The 24,593-nt window shown below is 42.6% G+C and overlaps 1 protein-coding gene across 2 annotated transcripts in view; it reads right to left on the reverse strand.

The window, feature by feature from the left end:
• Positions 1–13,333: 13,333 nt before the first annotated feature.
• Positions 13,334–24,593, reverse strand: part of LOC6495293 (Krueppel-like factor luna) — a 134,279-nt gene continuing 123,019 nt past the window's right edge. For both annotated transcript variants that reach the window (XM_032451279.2, XM_001958651.4), the window contains exons 3-5: positions 21,923–23,177; positions 21,705–21,851; positions 13,334–15,830 (exon numbers count right to left, since the gene is read on the reverse strand). In XM_032451279.2, coding sequence (XP_032307170.1) covers positions 15,655–15,830; positions 21,705–21,851; positions 21,923–23,177 — 1,578 coding nt within the window. In that variant the 3' untranslated portion in view covers positions 13,334–15,654. The remainder of the gene's footprint in view (positions 15,831–21,704; positions 21,852–21,922; positions 23,178–24,593) is intronic.

Below are 24,593 nucleotides of genomic sequence, written 5' to 3' on the forward strand. Positions count from 1 at the left end.
TCCCAACTCAACACAGTTCCACTCCTCACTAGCTGGGAAAGCCAAACCAGCTGCGGCTGCCTTTGTGTATTAAAATTCAATTTTCAAGCGGCGCATGACGTAAAGGCGTGTTTGTGTTTGCTTTGCCAACAAACTAGACAAAGCAACAAACCAACTGGCTAAAGATGAGGGAGTTTGTGAGTGGCGGTAGGTAAGCCAAACGAATACCCTGCCAAATCACTCTACTTGGTCTTTAAATTCCCTCTCAAAAATACATTTTAGGGTAAATCCTACTACTGACATTGGCCCAGGACATAATCATTGTACAGGGACACTCGCTCGTGTGTGTCTGCAGCTGGCAAATGTTGACGTTGCGGCCAATACCGGCTCATATTGCTCATACGCCACGTGGAACGGCTCATAATAAAGCGATGCGGATGTGCGGCTCTGCCGCAGCTGCTGCGAATTGAATTAAAGGCAAAAGCGAGACACGACGACTACTGCACTAAGCATAATGAGTTCCACTTCCAGTTGAGTTTTTCGGCATTTTTGGTTGAGCAATACCAGGTACAAGGTACACGGCGACTCTGCCGCCGGCATTTTGGAGTAACATCAAAGGCATAGTTAAACAGTTTTTGCGAGGCAGCACAGAATTCAACGATTCCCTCCATCCAACGTTCAGCATGCCACTAATTTGTGTTTGTGTGTGTGGATACCTTGAGACTCTTTGGCTCCCACAACCGATTCCAGCGATTCCATAGCTCATATTTCATATAAGTCGGCTGCCGTTGCTGCAACCTCACGACTTTTGACATCAAAGCTGTCTCATGTTTGGGATTTTAAATAATGCTGTCTCGAAAATTGGTTTCGCATTACTCAACACTAACGTACGATGTCGACACGGGTCCCCAGCGATGCTGGGCGCATCGACAGCTGGTCTTCTTCTCCGCCCACCTAGCCACACCATGCCCCATGCCTCATGCCCCGTGTCTGACAGACCCCCCCTTTTTGGGGCAATATCAGGCGCATACTTTGCGCAAGGTCTTCAAAGTGAATTTCACCAAAGATGTGAAAATATGTGTGTGCTAAATTATTAAAAATGTTTTTGGCAGCATATCCTGTTAGTGAGCATAGCTATTTCTCATGCAGGTCGTCAGAAAGGATAAGGCAGGTTGTGGAAGCAGGCAGCAGGGAGAGGGCCCAAAGCTAAAGCTCTGTCGTTACATCGTTGACGGGCAAAAATATTTTCGAATAAATTTTTCAAATCGCTTGCCAGCAGTACACTTGCCGGCCATCTTCACATATTTTTTCCGCCAACCGCCCCATTCCCATCCCATCCTGATTTAGCTTTCTGTCCACCGGAATTTCAGGTGAAGGTCAAGCTGCATTCCGCCAGTGTCGCCAACTGTGGCAGAAGGATAATCTGCTCTGTGGCAGGAACCGCATGGAAAGTTGCACATTTTTATGCCGCTTAAACGCAAAGTGAACACCTACCAGCTATTTGGCTCATTTTCCAGCAACATCCACTCCCAGAAGCTTGGCAAAGAATAAACAGATGTGGCATTTTTTCCATTAGTGATGAATGGATGGGAAAATATCTCTTCTTAACTTTATTTTAAGGCTTAAAAACATATAGTAGGCTTAGCATCCTTGTCAGGACACGCTGTCATCTCTAGTTTGTTGTTGGCCAGGGGCCTGCAACTTCAAGTAACAAGTTGACCTTAAAGTTTCACAGGCCAAAGCTCAGGATACTTCAGCCCAGACCAGACCAGACCAGATCCCTGTTGTGAGGAAAGTTTTAGCAGCGCATAAAATTTACGTAGCAATTGCAGTGCACTCGAGGCGCACCTGGAGCTCTCTCCTCCCGAGGAAGTGGTGCCGGGGAGTTTCTCTCTAAAGGGTTGGGAAAAACACACTCACATAGAAACACTTGCATAGTGGAATGTGTGTGTCTTATTTTTGGCTGCGCTTTTCAATTAGAGACGCCCACTTAAAGGCTCGTGTGTCGTCGTTGTTTGGCAACCGCAGGAACAATGTAACTGCCAGTTTTTGGTTTGTTTGCCCAACTTCAGTCAAAGGTAAAGAGAAAAGGATATGTTGTAAGGGATGCACAGTGAGAAATGCTAATCCTCAAGATAATTTACTAGGTTTCAATGTATTTTTTTGGCATAAAATGTTTCTTAAATTTAATAAACAATTCTATGATTGCTCTTTTGGATTGAGAATCTGTTTCATTCTTTATTAATATGCATATTTTTTCTCAGCATAGACTACAACTTGGCATAGCATCAAATTGTTAATTGTGTGTAACAAAGTTATGAGCTCAGCCTTTCCACCACCACCCTACCACCGCACTTCTCCCCTGTTGAACCCTTTGGTCCACTGCGGTCGAGGCTGCCAAAAATAAGCAACGCTGCCGAGCCTGTGCCAAGAAATTTTAAACCAGTTCAAACAAGGTTCAAAACAAGCCATAAACAAAAATAAAAAATGCCGGGAAAAACACAAAAAGCGCATGAATTGAGGACAAGCTGGAGGGGAGTCCCAAGGAAGAAGGGAGTCCTTCCAAAAAAAAAAGAAAAGCCAAAGACGTAAGAAGAGACATAAACAAGCGTCCGGCAGTCGAAGCGCAAAAGAACAAAGGAGCGACAGCGGCAGGAAAAGAGAAAAATCCAAACTAGGTGTGTACTTAAATGGCAAAAGAAATGCGAGCGGAAACACATAAAGCACGCCAAGGAGTAGCCTGCAAGGAGGGCTCTGCCAGGATCTGCGTCCTGCAGACAAACTTCCGCTGGAGGAAATTTTATGCAGGGCACGGCAAAAGGATGCGCAGCGCTTAAATAATACATGGATGCCATGTTGATCCTGCTTGGTTAAGGTGCGGTCGGTAAATGTCTTATAAGGAAGTTTGTCTTCCCCTCGCAATCCAGGACCTGTTCTTTGTTTCCCTCAATCCTCCCTCCTTGAGTCCCGTATCGGAACAATAAAGTTAAGGGGAAACCAACCCCAAAAGCCTGAGACTGAGAAGCGCAGACTGACCGTCTGGCCGGGTTAATTGTAAGGCATTGTAAGGCAAGTGGTTGGCGTGCATTGTGGTTGGCTCATGAAATACGAGGCTGCAAAGTTAATTTTATTCTTCGCCAGGGATTAAGTTATGAGTTGCATTTTATAAAGTTGGGAAGGCGACATTCAACGGAAAAAGTATCACGCCGAGTGGTTAATCAATCACGGCATTATTAATTTAATAATAAATTCGAAGGCCGATGGCCGTCATAAAAATTATATGAATTATAAATTAGTTGAAAACTTTTACAAGCTAAGTAAATTTGTCCTTAAATGAAAGCTTCCTGTTACTGATTTATTAAAACTTTAACACAAAAAATTGATAATAAAATACTGCGATGTGTTTACATTTTTTTTAAAGAAACCTCTTCAATTTTTGATACAATAAAATCTAAAAAGAAAAAAGGTTCATTTCCATTCGATTAAGCTAACCTTTTTTTGCTGAATGGGTCGATAAATTCCAATTACCTTGTAGTTGCATTTAAATGTTGACCATAATCTACCTGAAAGTGCACTTGAATGTAAAGCATTTACAAATGAAAATCACAGACTTCAATGAATGACCCTGACCATAGGGTTTTGGTTTACAGGACCGCTGACGCGATTCCTGCTCCCGAAACCGAAATCGAAATGGATGTGGATGTGGATGCGTGATTACTGGTGCATGAGGGGCATTCATGAGCCGAGTCTGGGTCAATTAGTCAGCTAACCGGGGGGATGATGTCGACATTGGCAGGGAAAGGGAAAGGGAATTGGAACAGGAATACCTGTGTATGGGTGGACGGCGAAATTAACATTTGGATGCGTGTGAACTGCCGGCAGGTCATTGGGCATTCAGCCGAAGCCACAGACTCCTCTGATCCTACCCACGTATAACGATGGCTCTATGGTTCGGCGTTGATTTCGCACACTTGGCACGATTATGTAACCGTCGGGGCTCAAGGACACTGGGAGTGTGGTCAAGTTCTAGCTGTTTGTTTGGCCGGCCGACCGATTGGTCGACCTACCGACCGACCGGCATCAAATGTCAAAGCCAGTGTCTGTAAATGCCAATATCCGAATATTGCTCTCACATCGCAGTAGCAGCAAATCGAGATGAATCGAGCCAGTTAAGTGGAACAGAAACCACCCGACCCTGGCCAATTCGCCAGCTCCTGGACATCAATCAAATGCAGAGGATGCAGAGGACCGGTGTGGCCAGTGTGCAAATTAAAAGAAAATTTATGCCAATGCCGTCGCCGTTTAGATGTTTGTAATTAATTAGGCACACGCCTCCTGAAATATGCATGAAAAATTATACCCCTCCACATATGACAATTTCAGGGGCATGCTCGCTGTTCGCTTCTCGATGCGTGTGTTTGTCCACTTTGGACTGAAATTAATGTTTATCCGTGTCCATAGAGCTTTGACCTCCATTCCGACAGGCGACAGGTGAGTGGGAGGAGTGGGCGAGCCCTTCATTTTTTTTGGGTTGGTTCTTTATTCACAACTGACAGAGTAATCGACGTGGACATTACCCATTAGGCGCGTTATCTTATTACCCCCTCTAATTGTGAAGTCAGCATATGGTTGATTAGTCTCACGGTTTCCCAAAACTCGTGCCTCTGGCTAATTGTCCTTTCACTTGGTCCCTTATTCCCCATTATCCTGTCACCTGAGCATTATTTAAATGAAGGCTAATTGTAGGCGCTTGTCGAAATAAAAAGTGTTTTAATTAACAGGAAGCTAAGTGATTCAGAGAAAAATTATGACAAATATTCATATTATTTCTCCAGAGAAATTATTTTTTTTTTAATATTATATTTATTATTTCTAATCTTAAAAACTTAAATCATTCAGAAAATTTTAATAGAGGACAATAAATAATCAGCGGACGAAAATCGCGCCGGAAGTGGCACATCAAGCGGCGCTAACAAGCGCATTGACAAAATGGCGGCCGTTGCCGTCGGCCATTTTGCATGTGGGTCGATGGTGAAGAAGAAGCAGCGGAACAGGGCAAACAACAATGGGCAAAGCCAATGATGTCAACAACATTTAACAACGGAAACGGCAAACAAACAGCCAGTGGGTATCGAGAAGTGTGTAGCGCGGGTGACATATACTGGGTAGAGGGTATCGGGTAACGGGTAACGGGTAACGGTAAAAACGACGGCCTGTGATGGCTGTGCATTAACATTTAAATTACCGTTAAGTTGGGCACACGTTTGGCTGCACTGCAATTCATTTGCAGTCTCCACTTCCTACCTCTACCCCTGTCACCTGTCACCCGTTCCTCTTTCGATACGCAGTCTACCTTTTCGCTGCTCATTCCATTTTCTCTTTGAGAGTTCTTCGGCATCCTCCCACTTTCTACTTTATTTTCTCTCCAATTTCTTTTTTTGTTTTTTTTTTTTTTGCATTTTTCGGTCTGCGCCTTTCTTTTTGTCGACTTTGGCTGTTTATATTTATGCCGCTTTTAGTGCAAATGAGTGTACGCCTGACTTCGGTCAGACATTGTTGTTGCAGCGGCCGTTGGTTGCACGTTGTTGTTGCTGTCGCTTGTCGCTCGCCTGTTGTTGATTTTAAATCTGTGCACTGACAACGGCCAATAACGGGAACTGGCAAGTAGAGGAGTCTGCACCGCCAGGCGGCACAGTGGTTTGAAAGTGATTTAATGCGGAGGGAGATGGATAGGAAGTTCTTAAAATAAAAGTTACTAATGATTAGTAATATTATGTATTTAAAAAAAAAAACTAATAAATAATATATACTTTTTTATATCCTTTTTGTTTCTACCCAACCCTCCAACCACTGTCAACTTCTAGTGGGGGCGACTTCACTTAGGCACTTTAGCAAATTGGCTGGCCAATTGAATGCATTATCAATTACGCTTCGCCAAACAGGCATTTAGACGGAGAATTATGAGAGGGTGGGTCTGTTGAGTTATCGAGTGGTTTGGGTTTCAGTTAGCCCTCTGGTGGCTCTGGTGGTGGCTTTTGGATGCATTTAAAGCAGAATTAGGAGTGGAGAGCCACGCACAAAAGAAACGGATACAACTTTAATGAGCTGGCCGCCGTGACATAAGCGATGTCAAATGGTAGAAGGGGCTGTGGCTGGGCGCTGAGTGGTTTTTAGCCTCCTCAAAGTGGTGCTGGCAATCCCAACCACTGTACTGTACTATATAGTGTAGGAAGCGCACTAGCCCCACCATATCGCCTGGGGAATCCTTCTGTAACAGACTTACGCAGGCCACAGGAGTCGTAAAAAAGTTTTATGTTATTTTTATGGTGATGACAATTGCGTTGGCGTTTGTTTGTGTGCGTGTTGCTGTTATTGTTGCTTACTCAACATGCATTTATGCACACACACATCCACACACACACACATCACAACCTATGCACACACTCACACAGTAATACAATCTCGTGTGAGCTTCCTTGTTTATGGCGCCCTCGCGTGCCGGCAATGCCAACTTTTATTCAAGAATTCGCTCTTTCCATTTAAGAGTCACTGTTCCTCTTATATCCTTCTTGTTCTCTGTCTCTCTCTCGCAGTCATGCTATAAGGCACTTCACAGGCATATCCTTTGGTATCCTTCTGTCTCATTTTGTTCCACTTGCTGGAAATGCAAGTGTCAAATTATTGGCTGCAAGCGAAATCCATACAAATTCGATACACTTCAAGTGCACTTGCCGCCAGTTGCCAAAAAAAAAAGTGTAAAGTATAAGTTACTCTGCGCTCCGGAAAAGGCTGATAGAGTGCGACAGAGGAGGCAGAAAGAGATGGCCTAAGCACTACACCTGAGGTCGTTGTCGTTTTTTTACACCGCCAATAAAAATTAAAGGGAGGTTAAGCCACAAAAAGATATTAAATTCTGGGAAATAAATTCTAATTTCCTATTTTTTAATTCCTATAAGAACTTATTTCTCAAGGAAGAAAGGACATCAATTATCCTTAGGACTATGTTTTTTTTTTCACGTGTAGTCACAGCCGCCACTGGCAGTGAACGGGCAATTCGGGCATCGAAATCAGACAAGTCTGGTAAACGATACCATAGTCCTTAGGGTTTTGGGGCAGCTGCCAAACCCGAGCATTTAAACGTGCCACATTTGCATGACATCGCACCGCTGAACCACCCCCTCTCTCTCTCTCTGCCAGTCTCTGTCAGGCGAACTTTGCAATCTGATTTTGCGATTTTTGCTGCGCCTTCGGATTAGCACCTCTAAGCTGTTTAGTCAGCTACCGGCAACTGCAACGGCAACTGCAGCCATTGGCTTGCAACTTTTGTGGCAATTGACAGATGTCTTCGCCCATGGAACTGTTAATCTCGCCACCGGAATTTTAAAGAGGATATAACCGGAGCAAGTTAGGATTAGGCACTTTAGGATAAAGTCTGGCATGATGAACTAATTTTAAAAGGTTTAAACAAAGTAGGGTTAAATTTAATTAATAATGTACACAGGCATTAATTGATGGTAAGGGATGGAAATCCAATGGTTGGGGGGAAAGTGGAGAACTTGGATCAACTCTTTATAGGCGTAAAAAATTCAAAAAATTTAAAAATGGCATTTAAGCCATATTTTAAATGAGGAATGGAGGTACTCGCTTCCCTGATAACAAAATGGTATACTTTTCCTTGATCGGATGTAAATTGGCTCAGATATGGTTACCGGAAGGGAACCAAACCGAAAACCATGGAAATCTCATTATTTGATAGGGGTACCCCTTGAAAAAAATCGAAAAAATAAAAAATTGTATTTGAGCCATATTTTAAATGAGGAATGGAGCTACTGGATACGCTAATCACAGAATGGTATATAATTTCCAGATCGGGGGGCAAGTTTGAAAATTAGGAAACACCACTGTTGTAGAGGGGTATCCCTTGAATTTGTCATAAGAGTGCTCTGACAAGCTTAAGACTGGGATGTCTTGTTAGCAAGTATGTGATTCATAGATAGTAAAAATGTATTTATGTACCGCACATATACATATATAAAATCGGCTCTATCGGGTCCTGCATCTTTGAAGTTTGAGATCCTGTATGCCCTCCATTCATTTTAGCCACTCTGTTTGCCATTCTGTGGGCTTGTCTGCAGTTGATGTCATTGTCATTGGCACTCGCTGGATGTGTGTTATCTTGGGTGCCATCCACCCAACAACCAGTGAAGCACTGAACCACTGAGCCAGCCCACCACCCCATCACCTACTCACCCGAAAGCTCTTTATTATTATCCATTTTGGGAGGGAGTGGTGGCTAAAGCGCTCCATAATCGTTATGCTGCAAATATTATGGCAAATGACAGTCTTTGCTTGTAATCATAATTTTCGTGTTGCTACTGTTGGAATGGGAACGCCCACAGCCCCCATCGCACAACGCCCACTGCAACGCCCCCATTTGCGTATGTGAGGATAACATATTCTCCGAGTTCGTATGTTAGTTTTTTCTTCAACAAAACAAACACACACACACCATGTTTTCCGCTGCTTTTACTCATGCCATGTCTAATAATATTGATTTGGTGGCAATTTTGTGGCAACCAAAAAATGAAAGAAATTGCATTCTAAACTAGCTGGGGTTGTCAGCGTTAAAAGTGCCCTGGGGCCTCCTGCTGTGGACTTTAAGGATGCACATACCACCCCACACATCACACAGCGCCATCAACAATTCCGACCCCAACACGTTACACGAACTCTTTGGGAAGAAAACAAAACGTATAGAGGAACGTACAGCTCTTGTGCCGGGCTGAGCCGAATTTCTGCCTGTAATTTATACAAAAAGCGACTACAGAGCGCTTTGTTCGAAATGAACTCCAGTAAAATCCGAAACAATGAGCCAAGGAGGCGACTAAAAGATGCCCTAATATCGGGCTTATTAAATTAAGGGATGAGTCTTAAAAAAGGTTCGGAAGACCTTCGCTGTTTTTGCAAGAATCTAAGAATTTGATGGGATAACTGGATATTTGATAGTGGAATCCCCAAAAGGGATAACCTTCGTAGTTACAGGGTAGCAGAGTGGGCAGCTAGCAAGCTGTATGTTTACCTTGCATGTTGGCCATGTCCTGGCCCCCAAGCCCCCATGTCCTTTACCCAGCTGGCTCAGTGCTCGTAGTTAGCTGCTGGAAGTTAGCCGAGGCAGGAAAAGCAGCAAAATAAGTTAACATGCCGGGCGTGTTGAGCCACTTTGACAAGCTACAAATGTTGTGCACAGCATAACAGCTACGGCTCCACATATCAGCCGCAACGGCAGCAGCATCTGTGGAGGCAGGGACCCAAAAGGGGGCTACAGGGGCCAACGAGGAGTCGGGGCGAGATGGGTAAAAACTTTTTAAAAGTCATATTCCCTGCGCACCGCTCGCAAAGTGGTTTGAACTTTGGAAACAATTTTGATAAAGATGCAGCGGGCAAACTTGCAGCCAAAGGAAAGGAAAAGGTATGAGGCCCAGGCTGAGGCAAATTCCCCAAGCCGGCATGTAAGGGATGCGCTCGGAGATTTCTCGCAGTGCATTGCTCTCAGGCTCTCAGTTCTCAGGCCGTGTATGTGTGCTGGTCATGTATGTAATTAGAAGTTTCGCTGCAGCAGCCCAACAAAATCAAGAAAACGAAAACTTTTTCCAACCTTCCGTCCGCTATCCCTCTTCCTTTAGAAATGCATGAAAATAAAAGAGTTACGTCTGCGGGCCAAAATTAAAAGAAATGTAGAAAAAGGACCTGCAAAAAAATGGGAAAAGAGAAAGGAACCTAGGGGAAAAGTTGCTTGCACTTTTGTCGTTGTCCATCTTTCACTGAAAGCCTTTCACATGTTGGTACACGGCATGGCTACGTATGTGTTGCCTGAATCTTCATTAGTAGACTAAAACAAAGTCTAAGCGATTTTCCATCCAAAGTTTTTCAAACGAAGTTTTGCGAAGCGAAAAATTGATTTAAATTCTAAGCAGGATAGGATAGGATACTCTCTCGGACTAACCTGAAAATGACTGACAAGCCAATTACGCTTGCCAAAATAGCGATTACTGATTTACCTCTGGCTTTTAAATAAGTCTTCGGCCGAGACCGAGTGTCCTTTGGCAGGTGAAATGCCAAAGGCCAGGACACTTTGTTGATGTCTGTCTGCCATCAAGTACAATTAAAAATTAATACACAAACTTGTGCCGCAGGGGCTTTATGGTCATTTAACTTGCAACCGATTCAGGATACTATCAGGCCATAACCTGTTGTTGTTATTATGACCGGGCTGATGCTGATGCTGGTGTGGTTCTTGTTATTGTTTTTTCTCCATCCATTCCTGTGGGGCTAATGATGTGAATTGTTTGCCGAATGCCGCCTGCAATCACAAATGTTAAATATATTCCATCCCCTTCCGAGGATCCTGCCCCAGTCTTCCCCAAAAATCAACATAATTTAAATGCAAAAACAATTTGTTTAACCCCATTCCGGATAAATCAAATATACATATGAGTGTTTTTTTTTTATATTTTTCTATATTTCAGTTTTTTTTGTTGGATTTTTTATTTTTTGCTTTGTTCACAGAAATTCTCATCAAAATATCAAGTTACGTACAATAATAGTTGTCATACGTTGAAAAATGCCTTCGGTTTATACTTATACAAGAATAAAAATAACGTTTTTCTAATGTTGATGGATCTGGTTCTTCCGTTTCCGTTTCCCTTTCTTTTATTCACTTTTAGCTGTTATTATTAGCTTCATTCTGCCGCTGTTATTCTGTTTGTATAATAAACTAAACCTAAGTACAAGAAATGTCCATTTTCCTCATTATTTTTTTTGGTTTTTGGTTTTTTTTTTGGCCATTTTGCCCAATTGTTTCTGCTATATTTTCGCTTCTCATTCTTACTCATGGTTTCTTAAATTGTTTCTTATTTTTTTGGATTTTTCTATACTTTCATTATAATTGGGTTTTCCTTATAAAATTATTTCCAAATGGAGATGCACAAAAAGCCGCAACAAACAAGCCATAATAATAATTAATAATGTTTAATGATCAATAATTTTTTTGTTGGTTTTCCATTTTCCATTTTGCTTTTGCTATAATTATATAATCTATGCGGTTAAGGGGGCGCGGGCGAGGCTGAAAATATGCTAATTGAATTAAATTCTATTAATAATTCTCGCAGTTAATCAACTAATAATTTATGCAAACATTTCAAGTCAGCTGCAAAATGTTTCGAAATTATTTCTCGCATTCAGTTATTTATCTCTATTTGATTTAGTTTTTAATTGTTTGGTTGATTTGCGAAGCGCTAGAATGAACCAATAATTTTATTTAAAAAAAAAAAAACAAATCAACTGTCAAGGTAAGGACATGGACAGGAACAGGATAGGGGAATGGGATGCTTGCTTTGTGAACTTAGCACACATCGAATGCACATCAATAATAGTAATTAAACACTGACAATTAGATTTTTTGCTATTTGCTATTAGCTAAGAATTTTTTTCTGTTTGCACAAGCATTAAATACAATTATTACTTTAATTTTTTTTTGCTTTTATACTTCACTTAATGCTAAAATGTATTTTTTGTTTGGGTTTTTTTGTCCTGTGCCGAAACTTGTGAATTTTCCATTTTATACGTTTTTTTTTTTGCGTTTTTCTTCGTTTTACTTATCTTTTGATATCAATTACACTGCCTTACGATTACAATTATAAATATGAATGCATTTCTGGGATTGCGATCATTTACAGAAATGAGGAAGTAGCTAAATCAAGTTATATCATAAAAATTCTAAGTAATCACCACTTGCTGCCATCCCCCCGACAAAGTACTCCCCCGAAGCTGGGAGTCTAGCCCCCGAATTAGACTTTGCTAACACTATATATCCTCTATATATATCCTCATCGGCATTCCATCACCATTCTTGCTTTTAGTAACCGTTCGTGCGTCTGTAGCTCAAATAAAATGCAAAATGCAATTATTTAGTTGTAATTTTTAATGCTGTGCCTTAATTTGTAGATGCTTTGCATAATCCTTCTTCAAAAAACGGACATCCTTCGCGCCCTTCTCGCTATCCTTACGACAGATACATATAAATTTAATTCACATACACACTGTTACTCACACACAACTGCCACGTAAATAGGTTCGACATACATTTAAGTATACCTCCTTAGATACATATCCTTGTGTACATATTTAATTATATATACGCGTTTTTTCCTTTTTAAATGTAGTTTACTTTTGAGTTCATTTAACATTAAACTAATTCATTTCACTAAACTATACACAAAATGTTTTACGAGTTATGCCCTTATTTGTCTACATAAAACGGTTTACTCCTCCAGCTCCCTCTCCACACATCCTTAGCCCCTCATCCTCCCTATTCCCGGTATCCTTTTTCCCCTTTGTGTGAATGTGTGTCTGCATATCCTTTTTCTTCTCTCGTATATTTCTGCTATACTAAGCTTGGCCCTCCGCCATTTAGTCTATCCTTAAACTAAACGCTTATGATAGAGAGGGGTGCTGCGCCAGGGACTGGAACTGGGACTGGGACAGGAGCAGGGGTAGGAAAATTGCTAAGCACATTTGCAAACGAAACTCTAAACGAAATTAAAATGTATTTACTCTAGTTTTAGTATACTTTATTTATTTTTATGTGTGCCTGCCTGCCTCTGCCTGCGTCTGCCTGCTGCCAAACATTTTCCTGCCCTGCGACTTCTGACTTCCGGCTTTTTGGAACCAACATTGCCGGCTCTGTCTCTAGCCGTAAATCTGTAGAAAATGTTTATAGATTTTCCTTTTCTGGCCCGGTCCGGCTGGTTGACTTCTTCTTTCACAAGGCAAGAGCTGACCCAAGGGAACCAGATAGCTAGCTAGCTTAGTGGCTTTGTAAAATGTTCAAGTGTAGACACTAAAATATATCCGTAGTTGCCCCGGTTAGTACTCTCTAGACTCACATTCAGCGTTACTTAAAATTCGTACTTCATTAACATCAATTGCGGGATCGCGGCATTGCCTTCCCTCTTACGTATGCTTAGTGTTTTAATTTTCATTTTTGCCGAATCTGCCGATCGAGTGGTACTCTACTATTCTATTCCAATCTGTCTCTCATACACTTACTACAAACTGGAGTACAATATTTATGATTTTGTTTTTGTTTTTTTTTTCGAAAACTCATATATACATATACCTTTAAATATATATATATATTTACTTTTTCTATTTTGCAATTGTTGCATAAACGCGGAACACCTCGTTGACCAGTCTTTCATTTTTGTTTTACCTTTTTACACAATAATTTTGTTAAATTTTTTTTTGTTTTTCATTTTTAAAATACACTTTTTCGGTTGTAAAATACATATATATATATATTTTTTTTTAATCCATATCCATAGTTACGCTCACTCTGCGCTCGTGACTATCCAATGTTCTGTATTAGGATCTAAATATTTTACTCGATCGATTTTTAGTTTAAAGATTTTCTATACAAAATATTCCTTACTTTTGGGTTTACTCTTAATCGTTTTGCTTTTAATGGGTTTTTGGTTTTTTTAGTTTTTGTGTTTAATTCTTTCTCAAAAGTTAGACTAAACTGATTGAAGCATTTTTGACACATCGTAGACGTTTTGGATTTTTCACGTTTTCATTAAGTATTGTTCAGTGCAATTTTTTCGCTTGGAAGCCAAACGGGATATTGGAACTGGAACTGGGTTTTCCATTTTGTGGCGCTCAGAATTCGGATGATATATCGCTATATACAAATACGATAACATTCAAATGACACAAAGCACAAGCAACACACACGTACGTACACTTGATATCGACATCGATTACAATACGGAATCACCAACATCTTAATCCATTGACAATCAATGAGAATAAAGCTAGAAAAAGGAGACAAACTGGATTCTTATTTACATAAACATCTATACATATATATATCAAGAGTTTAGCTAAATTCAGTTTTTGCTCCTTCCTTCGTTTATATATTTTTTTTGTTTTTTTTTATTCAATAGCAATAAGAAGAGAATTGCAATTCCCAACATATGCAAATTTTTCGTTCGCTTTTTCGTGCATGTGTGCTGCAGTTGATTAGTCGCTTTTTGGTATTTGGTTTTTAAGTTTTTTTTTTCATTTATTTTCTTTGCCTTAGCTATTTTGTTGTTGTTGTTCTCTGGATCACAGAATTTCTCATCACACAAACCATAATGATTGACCGAAAATGCACATCTATAAATGCGCATTCTGCTATCGATCAACGTTGTATACTTTGATGTCGCGTCTTATTTGCTGAGGGGTGCTGTTAGAAAAATAAATGAAAAATAAGATAGGCCCATGGAAACAATCGCTTTTCACATATTTTTCCTTTATTTAAAAATAATTAAAAACAAATCATTATAAACAAAAATGAGGAAATGATACATTACATAAATATAATAGAAATCAGCACGCAATTACAAAAAATGAAAGAATTGTCTTAGCTACAAGGAATTGCTTCGATTGATGTGATTTAATTAAAATTAAAATTAATGAGGCACATAAAGAAGAATTTGTGGTTAAGTCAAAGAAAAATATAATTTTTGCGATCGAAAATGATAATTTTGAATTAAATTAAACGTACGTATCGAAATGGGTTCGTAATACTTTTCATCACTTAGATAATGCATAAGAGAAAGTTGAAATTTTTTATTAAATAATCATTTATGTATATGCATTAAAAACATAGCAACAAAATTGCTTTTTCATTAAACACCGAATATCAAAAAAAATTTCATTTAAATTTTGATTAATTTTATTATTATTTTGAATGGTGCGGTGAACTGATACTCAGACCTAATCAACATTTAAATTACATTTAAAATTAATTTAAGAAAATAAGCATTTTCAACGATTTTTTATGTTTAGTTTAAAACATATTTTGCACTTTAACATCATTTCGTGTTTTATTACTATTTTCTTTTTGCTGACGTATGAACCTAATTATTTTTATTATTATTTTACAATTAAATATATTTCTTCTAGTTTTTTATGTTTTCTTTTTTTTGTTTTTTTTTTCTCTTTTTTTTTGCATTTTTGTTTTGGCAGTGTTCACATTATGAAAACAAAAATATGTTTTTATTAATCCTTTTTTTTTATTACTAGGTATATTTTTTAGGATTTCTGGTTGTGGGTGCGGTTTTTATGCTTCTGCTTTACTAATTAAAGAAATCTGCTTAGCTTTGGTAAATTGTACACAATTTTTTGTAGTTTGTTCAGAACTTGCGGCTAAATGCTACGTACATAGGTGTGAATCGGGGAAAATGCATCAAGCTATTGGTAGTTATAGCTTTAACTTACACCTAACAAGGCATTGAAACAAATCGGATTTGCAATTGAAACGATAACGACGATAACCATAACGAAAACAATAACGGCGACGATAATGGCAACACAAATTTCAATCAGAATCAGAATCAGAGAACTTGAATTTTCATCTTTGTGCTTGCTTGTGTTGTTGTGATGTTTTCCTTTTTCATTAATTTTTTGTTTTTTTTTTTTAGTTTATTTGTTTGAATCCCCCTTCAAACTTGGCGAATTTAGTGGTTTTGATTAGCGTTACGCAAGTTTTTCATCGTTCCTTGATGGCACACAGTTTCCGCTGAACTCCTCCTCCTTGGCTGGATCGTCCTGCTCCGCTTAGATCTCGCCTCACATGTGACGCTTCATGTGCAGCGCCAGGTGATCGGACCGGGAGAAGCACCGATCGCAGTTACGGCACTTGAACGGCTTGGCCCCGGTGTGTTTGCGGTAGTGGCGGGTCAGCTCATCGCTCCGCGCGAATCGCCACTCGCATCCCTCCCAGGAGCACTTGTACGGCTTCTCACCTGTAATGGCAGAAAATAAAAACTCTTATTAAATAAGTTGCAACTATGAAAAAGTAGCCAAAAGTGCACAGGAAAAAAAAATCTTTCTAAATAAGGTGCTCTAAAAATATTAAGTATACGCCCTGTTGAACAATCAAGAAATATGCCCTAAAAATGAGCAAACAATAGTTATTTGTTATTTGTTACTTAAAAGATAAACCAAGAACTTCCATACAACATCACGCATACGCCCTGTTGGTCTTCTGGCTCTTCACCTTAAGGCCCCTAAAAGGTATGCTATAATTTTTGAAAATCGAGAAAAGTGAGTTCCAGATTTTCGCTCTCTGCAGAATCTACTGCAGTGTAAAGTTGCAGCTACTCCGCTCCTGCAGCACAAACAATATAGCGCATAAATATGCGTGCTCAAGGGAAAGGACTAGGAAGTGGAGTGTGGGGAGGGAGGGGGAAATTTTTTATTTAGCACGCGCCTGCCAAATGAAAAAACTTTTTCGACGCTGGCACTCCGTTGGCTGGAAAAACGGAACGGAACGGAACGGAAAAACGAGAAATATGCATAAAGTAAAACACAGAGTAAACAGTGGGAGCGAGAACGGGCTGAAACGGTGGTATAAACGGGGTAAAACGAGCTGCTGGGCCAACAAACGCACAAACAGCGAGGAATTTAAGACAATTAAAAATGAAAAACTGTAAAATTAAAACCGAAAACGGAATGATGCTAACGGCGCTGTCGACGCTAAAGCGTCGATGCTGACGTCAACGGTGTGTGGCAAGCGCCAAGAGCCAAGCGGCAAGCGGCAAGCGCGGTCCTTTGCCAACATTTTTCATGCGTGCCAAAAGCCTCAAAGGATACAAGCGGAGTAGCGCCAAAAGCCAACCAGAAGAGAACCAGACCAGGATCCAGGATCCAGGAACAGAGCCAGAAACAGAAACAGAGCCATGGCGAAAACCAGCCAGCCGAAAGGAAAAGGAAATGCAGAAGTTGTAATTTCACACAAAGCAACAAACAACAAAAAAAATAAAAACAAAAATGGAGAAAGAAAAAAAAGAAATGGGAACCTAAAAATGGCAGAAAGTGTGCGATTGCAAGTGCGAGTGAGCCAGGAAGATGAAGAGAAAAAAGGACATGAATAGAGCAGAGTGTAAAGCCTGACCAGGACACACTGAAAAAATACAAGCCCCAGATCCCCCCCGAAAAAAAAAATGGTGAAAAAATAAAAATGGGAAAATTATTTCAGTTTAAAAGACAAACAGCAGCCGAGGCAGGAAATTGCCGCCGTTGCCTCTGTTTCTCCCTCTCTCTCTTTCGGCCTGCCTCTGTCCCTGTCTCGCTCGGAAAAATGAAAAAAATGGAGCGAGATAACCGGCAAGTAGACGACGACAGCCAAGAAAAATGCATAAAGCTGAGTGGAAAACTTTGTAACGCACAGGCCACATACACACACACTCATACATATAACGATATATACTTGGCTTAAAACTTAATGCATGCGGAAATGTGTGATATTTCCGTGCTCAATTTCACATTATGCACTTGCGGTTTTCCTCCCATTTTCCGCGCCTTCATCTCTCCATCCTTCCTGCCCCTCCACTCGCCATTTGCGATTCTGGCCCGAAAAGCAACCCTTTCCGTTGACCGGAGCTTGGACTTGCCGGCTGTCTTAATTTCCATTTGTTTACACTTGGCCATAGCTCAAGAGTTGGTAAGAGTATTGGTTGGATTTTGTTGGCAACTATTGGGGGGTGGTCTGTGTGTGTGTGTGTGTGTGTGTGTGTAAGTGTGTGCGGGTGACTGCCACTTGCACTTTGGCATGTTGTCAGAACTGTTTGCGAATCGATGCATTGGCAATAAATAAACGAATTCACAAACACACACAAACACATCGTTAACGTTGCTTGTCTTTGGCACTTTTGGCACCCCCATCTCCCTCTACACCCCTCTCTCTATCCCTCTCAACTCTTTCTTTTGGCCAGCTTTCTCCTGCAGCCACTACGGCTGTGTAAATCAGCGTCAAATGCACAAAGTGCAAGCCCACAGATCTAGAATGCGACCCCCAAGAGTCTCGTATTGAAGTGCATTTAAGCCCAAAAAGCAAAAGAGCAGGCAATGGGGTTTCTGCGGCCATCAAAAGAGGGGGGTGGATGGCAGAAGGGAGAAGTGGCAGGGCCAGGAGAGGCAGGAAAGCTGCGATAAAGCAGCCAAAATGGCCGTGTTATCTGGCCATTGAAGGGATCTGGCAAAATGAAATGAAACCAAAAACGAAATGAAACCGAAACGAGGCAACTACATAAAAAAGGATATTAAGTAATTGGATACCCTTTAAAGTCGGGTATAAAGGACATTTTTTGCTAATTGATAAGCTACACAATAAATAAGAATGCTTAAAAATGAGGTCCTTCCTAAGACGAGGAGTATGAGTAAGCCTGAAATCCTTTTTCCTTTCAGTGCTTTTAATTAGTTTTCATGGCAAGCCATTTGAGCTGACATTGTTAGCCGGGATGGATAGCAGACCTGGCCAAAAAGCCAGCCTGGCCAATTGGCAACTGGGTTAAGCGATTTTCGCCTCCTTTTATTTCCTCCAATCGCGACGAGACGTCGCCATGTTAATTTATTGAGCCGAACGCAGTTAAAACTTAACCTCGGCCGTTTGTCTGTATATATATTGATAGTTTCAGCTCCTCCGATTCCCAATCCGATTCCGATTCCGATTCCGAATCCGGAGCAGCCTGCGGTGGCAGTGGCAGTGGTAGTGGCAGGCCATAAAGCTTGCACTTGTAAATTGTTTAAAGGCAATAAGGAGGCAGCCACGAAGGAAGATCCGCAGGACGAAAAACAGAGAGGGAGAGAGATAGATAGAGAGTTGCAACCAGAAGGAGCCACAGGAGTTGCAGCAGCAGCAGCAGCAGCAGCAGCAGCGACTGGAGCCAGTTAATATTTTATAAATTTCACTTGGCGCTGGGTTTTAATTTCAGCTGGCAATAGAAAAGAATGCACCAGCGGGACATGCCATGGGGGGCAGGGAGTGGGAGAGATATCTCCTTTGCTCCTTGGCTTTCCTTTTTATGGAGCTGCTCGATGGCAATGCCTTCTCGGCTTTTGCACTCAACACAATTTTTATGGTCTGTTTGCGTCTTTTCACTTGATTGCACTTGTAATCTTTTCTTAACGTTCTCAGCGTCTCAGCCTCAGCATTTTTCCCACTTACTCCCACACTTCAGTACTTTTTCTTTTCGTAAATCCAGACTCCCGGTTGCATGCCACTCTGGCATTTTTATAGCCGCCTGCGTTTAACTAATTGAAATCGTTTTGTGGCAAAAAGTTGGCGTGGAGGATTTTATTCGAACGAGCGTCACTTTAATTGATATTCAATTGCACCTATCTATAAACATATATCTTTTCAAAGTGTGCAGTAGACTGGGTGTGTGTGCTCTTCGAATGTGCTTCAATGGCTTTCTAATTAAATGGCACCCGGGAAAATGCAAATGGAAATGGTCGAAAGCCGCAGTAGGAAACGCAGGAAGTTCGCCCGAAAACCCAAATCAAATTAATTTCACTGTCTGATCCTACTCCACACCCATACGCCATCCTACTATCTCAGTCCAAGGACACTGTTTGGCAACTAAATAATAGCTCGTCATCAATTATTCGCATGCGTCCGCTTTCAAATGCGACAACATTTAAAGAATCCCCATTCTAGTTGCTCTATGGCACTGGCTCTAATGAAATTTTCCCCTGCGCTTCATTTGGCATGCAAAAAACGTAATTCATTAGGTTTTCTTTAATTTAAAAACCTCGCCTGGTCTCTATGGTATCATTAAAATAATTACGTTTTCCTTTTTCGCCCAAGCTCCTTTCATAACGTTTTTGGTCGGTTCTCCTTCTTTTTTTTTTGGCTTTTTGGCTTGGCTCGGTTTCGGGGCCAAATCAAATGTTTCAATCTTATCGCCGGGCCAACACCTTGGCTTTTGATTTATTGGTCTCTCCAGGCTTCCCGCTCCAGGTCGCTTTCACCTTTCTCCCTATCTGGCCGGCTGCACTTCCAGCCGTTGAACATGTGTAATTAATTAAACACTCTCTCCCATCGTCGGGTTCATTTTTAAAGCCAACTACGAAAGTTTTACTTCCAGAGAAGTTGCGTCTTAAAAGCAATTTGTGTTCTGCCAACAGCTTAGAGCTTGGTGTTTTGTTCGGCCAAGATAAACGGAAAATTATGAGCCGAAAAGTTTGACTGTTATGGATTTTTATTGAACCAAAGGCTTTTGGCTTTCTTGTGGCGAAAGCAAACAACACCACAGCCCAGGGACCAGGGACCACTGCCGAATTGTGTGTTAATTAAAATGTTAAGCTCCACAGCCGAAGGCTTAAGCAAATTTATAAATTGAGCAATAGCCTGCGGCTGTCGCAGAAACTTCTTGTTGTTGACATTTCGTGGCAGGGGGTTGGGGCAATCAGGATGAAGACCCAAGCTGCACATGTATCCAAGCTGCCCCACCCCGCCTTCCAGGGGTCATTCCATCATTTCCAACATTGTTTTAACAACTTTGACCAACCACACAGTGAGTGAGTGAGATATAACCAACGACCGAATTTCATTTGCTGACAAAACATGCTGGGCAAGCAAATGAGACTTGGGTCGAGGCTGGGGCTGCCAACACTTGCATGCATAAGTAAACAAATCCGCAAATCTCCCAGCCCGACCGAACCGAATGTGGGACAATATCCTTGTGCCGAAAGTCAGAGATCTCGGCCTCTTTCTCGATGAATTGCTTGGCAAAGACATTGCAAAATCATTTGCCTGGCATTTGAGAGTGTGCCAAATGATTTGTAGCCAACCCTCAACCTCAGTCTCATCCAAAACCTCAGCCCCTTGGCCCCGTCCACTCTCCTTGGATTCCAAAAACAAAGAATGCATCTTTCAAATTCATAAAGCGGTCCTCGCTCCACAAATTTTTAACTGAATGCGCACAAATGTTGTTCGGCAAACTCTGGCTGTGTGTTTGTGGGTTTTCCCATTTTTTTGGCAGAACTTGAAATGGATTCTGGTTTTCTATTTTATGGGTTAAGTGCTCGCTGGCAAAGCTCTTGTAAGCGCACATACCAATCCCAATCCGAATCCCAAACGGAGTCCACATCCACACGAGGCTTCGAATCAATATAGATTTGCTCTCTGCAGTTCGAATGTGGTTGAAATAAAATTACATTTCAACGCTTTCCGAGTGTGTGCGTGTGACCAATATTTCATGTTTGAATTATGCGATTTTTATTGAAATTTCAAGCATCGTCTGCTGTCATGCGATGAGGTTGTTTTTGGGGTGCCCAATTGCCGGTGCCCGAAAACCCGAGCGCCCGGATGATCCTTCTGCTCTTTCCGCTCCTTCCAGCCCATTGCATGTTTTTCCCGCCGCGATTGCAAGCCTGTTGAAAAATGAACAGAGAGGACGATGGACAGACGATAGAGGACAGAGGACCTAGCACAATGGACATGGAATACAGGACACTGGACAGTGTCGGGGCAAACAATGCAACATGTCACTCCTGGCTGTCCCAAAGGACTCTGGCGGGGACATTGTTGTCGCAGCTCTCTGATTTATTGGGGCAACATCAGGGGTGTGAGTCAGTTTTGTCCTGGCCGCAGGTGAGTAAAGCTCAGGTGGTGGACTATTCGCTATACACTGAAAAGAATTTTTGATGGCTAAAATACAGTTTCCATCCTCAGTTACCATTGATGCCTCTAGTACCAAGCCAATGCCACAAACTTTTAAATCGAACTATTATCCTTATATCTCACTGTGCACTCACAGGCTTTTAATTGCTACAGAGATTCAGAATTCCTGAATTTCGGGAATGAGTATCTGTCAGATGCATTTCCCACTCACCTGTGTGCGTTCTCTGGTGGGCCTTCAGGTGTGAGCTCTTCGTGTAGACTTTTTTGCAGCCCAGAAATTGGCACTTGTGTATCCGACGCTTGGCGTCCGGGCTGTGATCGCTGTGGTGTTGGCGCGGGTGGTGCGATTTCGATGAGCCTGAAGGATGTGAGAGACCAAAAAAGTAAGATTCCAAACTAGGTCAACTACTGGAATAGCAGGATACGTACCGTTTGAGGACTTGTCCGGCCTTGGGGATAGCACTTGTTGCTGCTGTGTCGCTGAGCTGCTGCCGTTGCTGGTGTTGCTGTTGCTGCTGCTGCTGCTGCTGCTGTTGGCCGCTGCATTGAGAACGTCGGCAACATTGGCGTTGCCATTGTTCTGCATCTGGATGACGTGGGCCAGACTGATTCCCAACGATCTTGGCTTGCCGTTGGCCGTGGTCAGGCGGACGATGGTGCTGCGCGGAATGTTGCTGTGCTCGCTGGAGCTGCTGCTGCTGCTACTGCTGTTGCTGCTGCTGCTGCTGCTCAGGCTGCTGTTGCTGCTGCTCAGGCTACTGCTACTACTGCTGCTGCTGAGACTGCTGCTGCTCTTGGGGGAGCTGCTGGGATTGGTGTTGGCATTGCTATTGAGGTTTTGCCCCAAGGCCTGTGACGATATGCTCAAGTGCTGGACGGCCAGCTGCTGTTGCTGTTGCAACAGTTGCGTCATTGTGGGATTGCTCGAGTTGTTGTTGCTGGTAAAGCGCAGGATTGCTGTAGCGGGTGTGGGATTGCTCGGTTGCTGCTGTTGCTGCTGCTGCTGTTGCTGTTGTATCAGAGCCGCCAGATCGCTGGCCTCCAGTTGCTGGGCATAGTTGTGGCTACGCAGGCTGGATTCCGGCGACGAGGGCGGCGTTAGCGTGGGCAGCACAAAGTCCTGGACATGCCCCAGATGCAGTCTGCTGGCCTGATGACTCTTGGCCTGGACAACTCGCACCTTGATGGCCGGCGCCGAGCTATTCCGCGAACTGACCGTAATGGTGCTGCCGCTGCCCAAGCTGCTCATCGGACTGGCAATAATGTTGGTGTTGCCGCTGCTATTGCTATTGCTGCTGCTGCTGCTGCTGCTGGTGGGCGTCATGTTGCCGGCACTGCCAATACTGGGATTCGGTGAAATCGCCGAGGGCGTCGCCGCCAGCAACACACTCAACTTGTCCTCACAACCCACAACATCGTCGTCCTCCTCGTCGATCCGTTCCTGCTTGACCAGCACAGAGCAACTCAGTGCCTGCGAGCCGTTGCTGTCCCAGGATATGCCCGAGCAGTTGGAGGAGACCGAGGAGGTGGTCGAGATCGCGTCCAGGTGCTGCTCTTTGATCTTAAGCTCCTCGAGCAGGCGGGCGGGCGTCGAGAAGATCTCCCAGGCCTGGTCCAGGTTGCTGTGCATCTTCTTCTGCAGCTTGGGCTCATCGCGCAGATAACGTTCCAGCTCATAGCAGGTCTGCAATAGAAAAAGGACGATTCGAGGGTTAGGAATTTGAAATGAAAGTTCATAAAAGTTGCTCCATTAGTGGTGGCTAAGTGGAAGCTGCGACCCAATTCAATTTGGCGGGAATTTTCGAGCACATTAAGCCGATAATTTAGGGACGCTTGGCCGCGGGCATAAACATAAACATAAATTTCAAATTATTATACTTTATGTCTGGCGCAATTACAGGTAATAATTTTCCATGCCGGAATTTATGGCCAGTCGCTTACTTTCGGCCGCTTAATGGAGGCGACAATTAAGTGGAAATGGAACAGCTCCATAACCAAAGGGCAGGCAGGCAGGCAGAGCATGGGGTGGGGGGCGCTAGTCCTCCGGCGGAAGGTCCTTTGATCTGCTGGGCCAATTCATTTTGCAACTCGTTGCCAGCCATGTGCACACGGCAAACAGCAAACTGCAAACAAGCCCCAGGCGCATGTACCGCCCCTTTGATGCAACGATTTCAATATGTGTGTGGAAGGTTTTTGGGGACAGGGCGGTCCGATGTGAGATGAATCCCGTCTGTCTGCCACTTAATCGACTCTTTAAGTCACCCACAAATCGAACACATGAACGGCAATTTGCCCGGCCATTTGTGTGGAGAGTAGAACCTTTCTTTGAGCGGCCAACAAATCTTATTAAGTGGCGATGCAAAAGCACGCCAGCCAATGAACCGGAATAAGCAGCAGCCTTAGAATGACAGAGCGGGAGGGTCGTAGCTTGGGTTAAAGGGTGCGCTGACCATTTTCCCGGATCAGCTTTATTTTCCACACCCATTTAAGGACAGCAAGGAAGAGCACAGCAACAATAACACACTCACACATGACCCCCCGCGCCGCGTAAATCACTTTAAGTGTTATTTCAAGAAAATAATTGCAACACATAAATTTGCTCAACCCTTTTTGCCAGCCAGCTAGCCATCCAGCCAAGTCGCACAAAGCAAAACAGGGAAAACTATAATGGTTTATGAATCGGGATAATGGCCAAAAGGGGTCCAGGTCTCGGGTTTCGGGCTTAGACTTTCGGTTCTGGCCTCAACACGTTGCCGGCATGATTAATGGGCGGCTGCTGCATTTCCCTGCTGCTTTTCTTTTCACTCAGACAGGATGCAGGATGCAAGTAGGAGGTAGTACCACCGCCATACTGGTGTTTGCAATCTTTTCCCAGGAATCTAAATAAAATGTAACATGCGCGCAATTTGATATATTGTTTTTTTTTTTTCGGCGGGGAGTATAGCCCACCCAGGGAAGTGCTATCAAAAATGGCGTTTTGATTTATGCGCCGCCACTGCTCCAACGATGCTGCAAACAAATCACGTGAGCCAACAGGCCAAAGATTAGACGCGACTTTCAAATTGCCGGTGGCACCAACAAGAATCCCCACAGCAAGCTC

The sequence above is a fragment of the Drosophila ananassae genome, chromosome 3L (assembly GCF_017639315.1).
Source record: "Drosophila ananassae strain 14024-0371.13 chromosome 3L, ASM1763931v2, whole genome shotgun sequence".
Classification (NCBI taxonomy): Eukaryota; Metazoa; Arthropoda; class Insecta; order Diptera; family Drosophilidae; genus Drosophila; species Drosophila ananassae.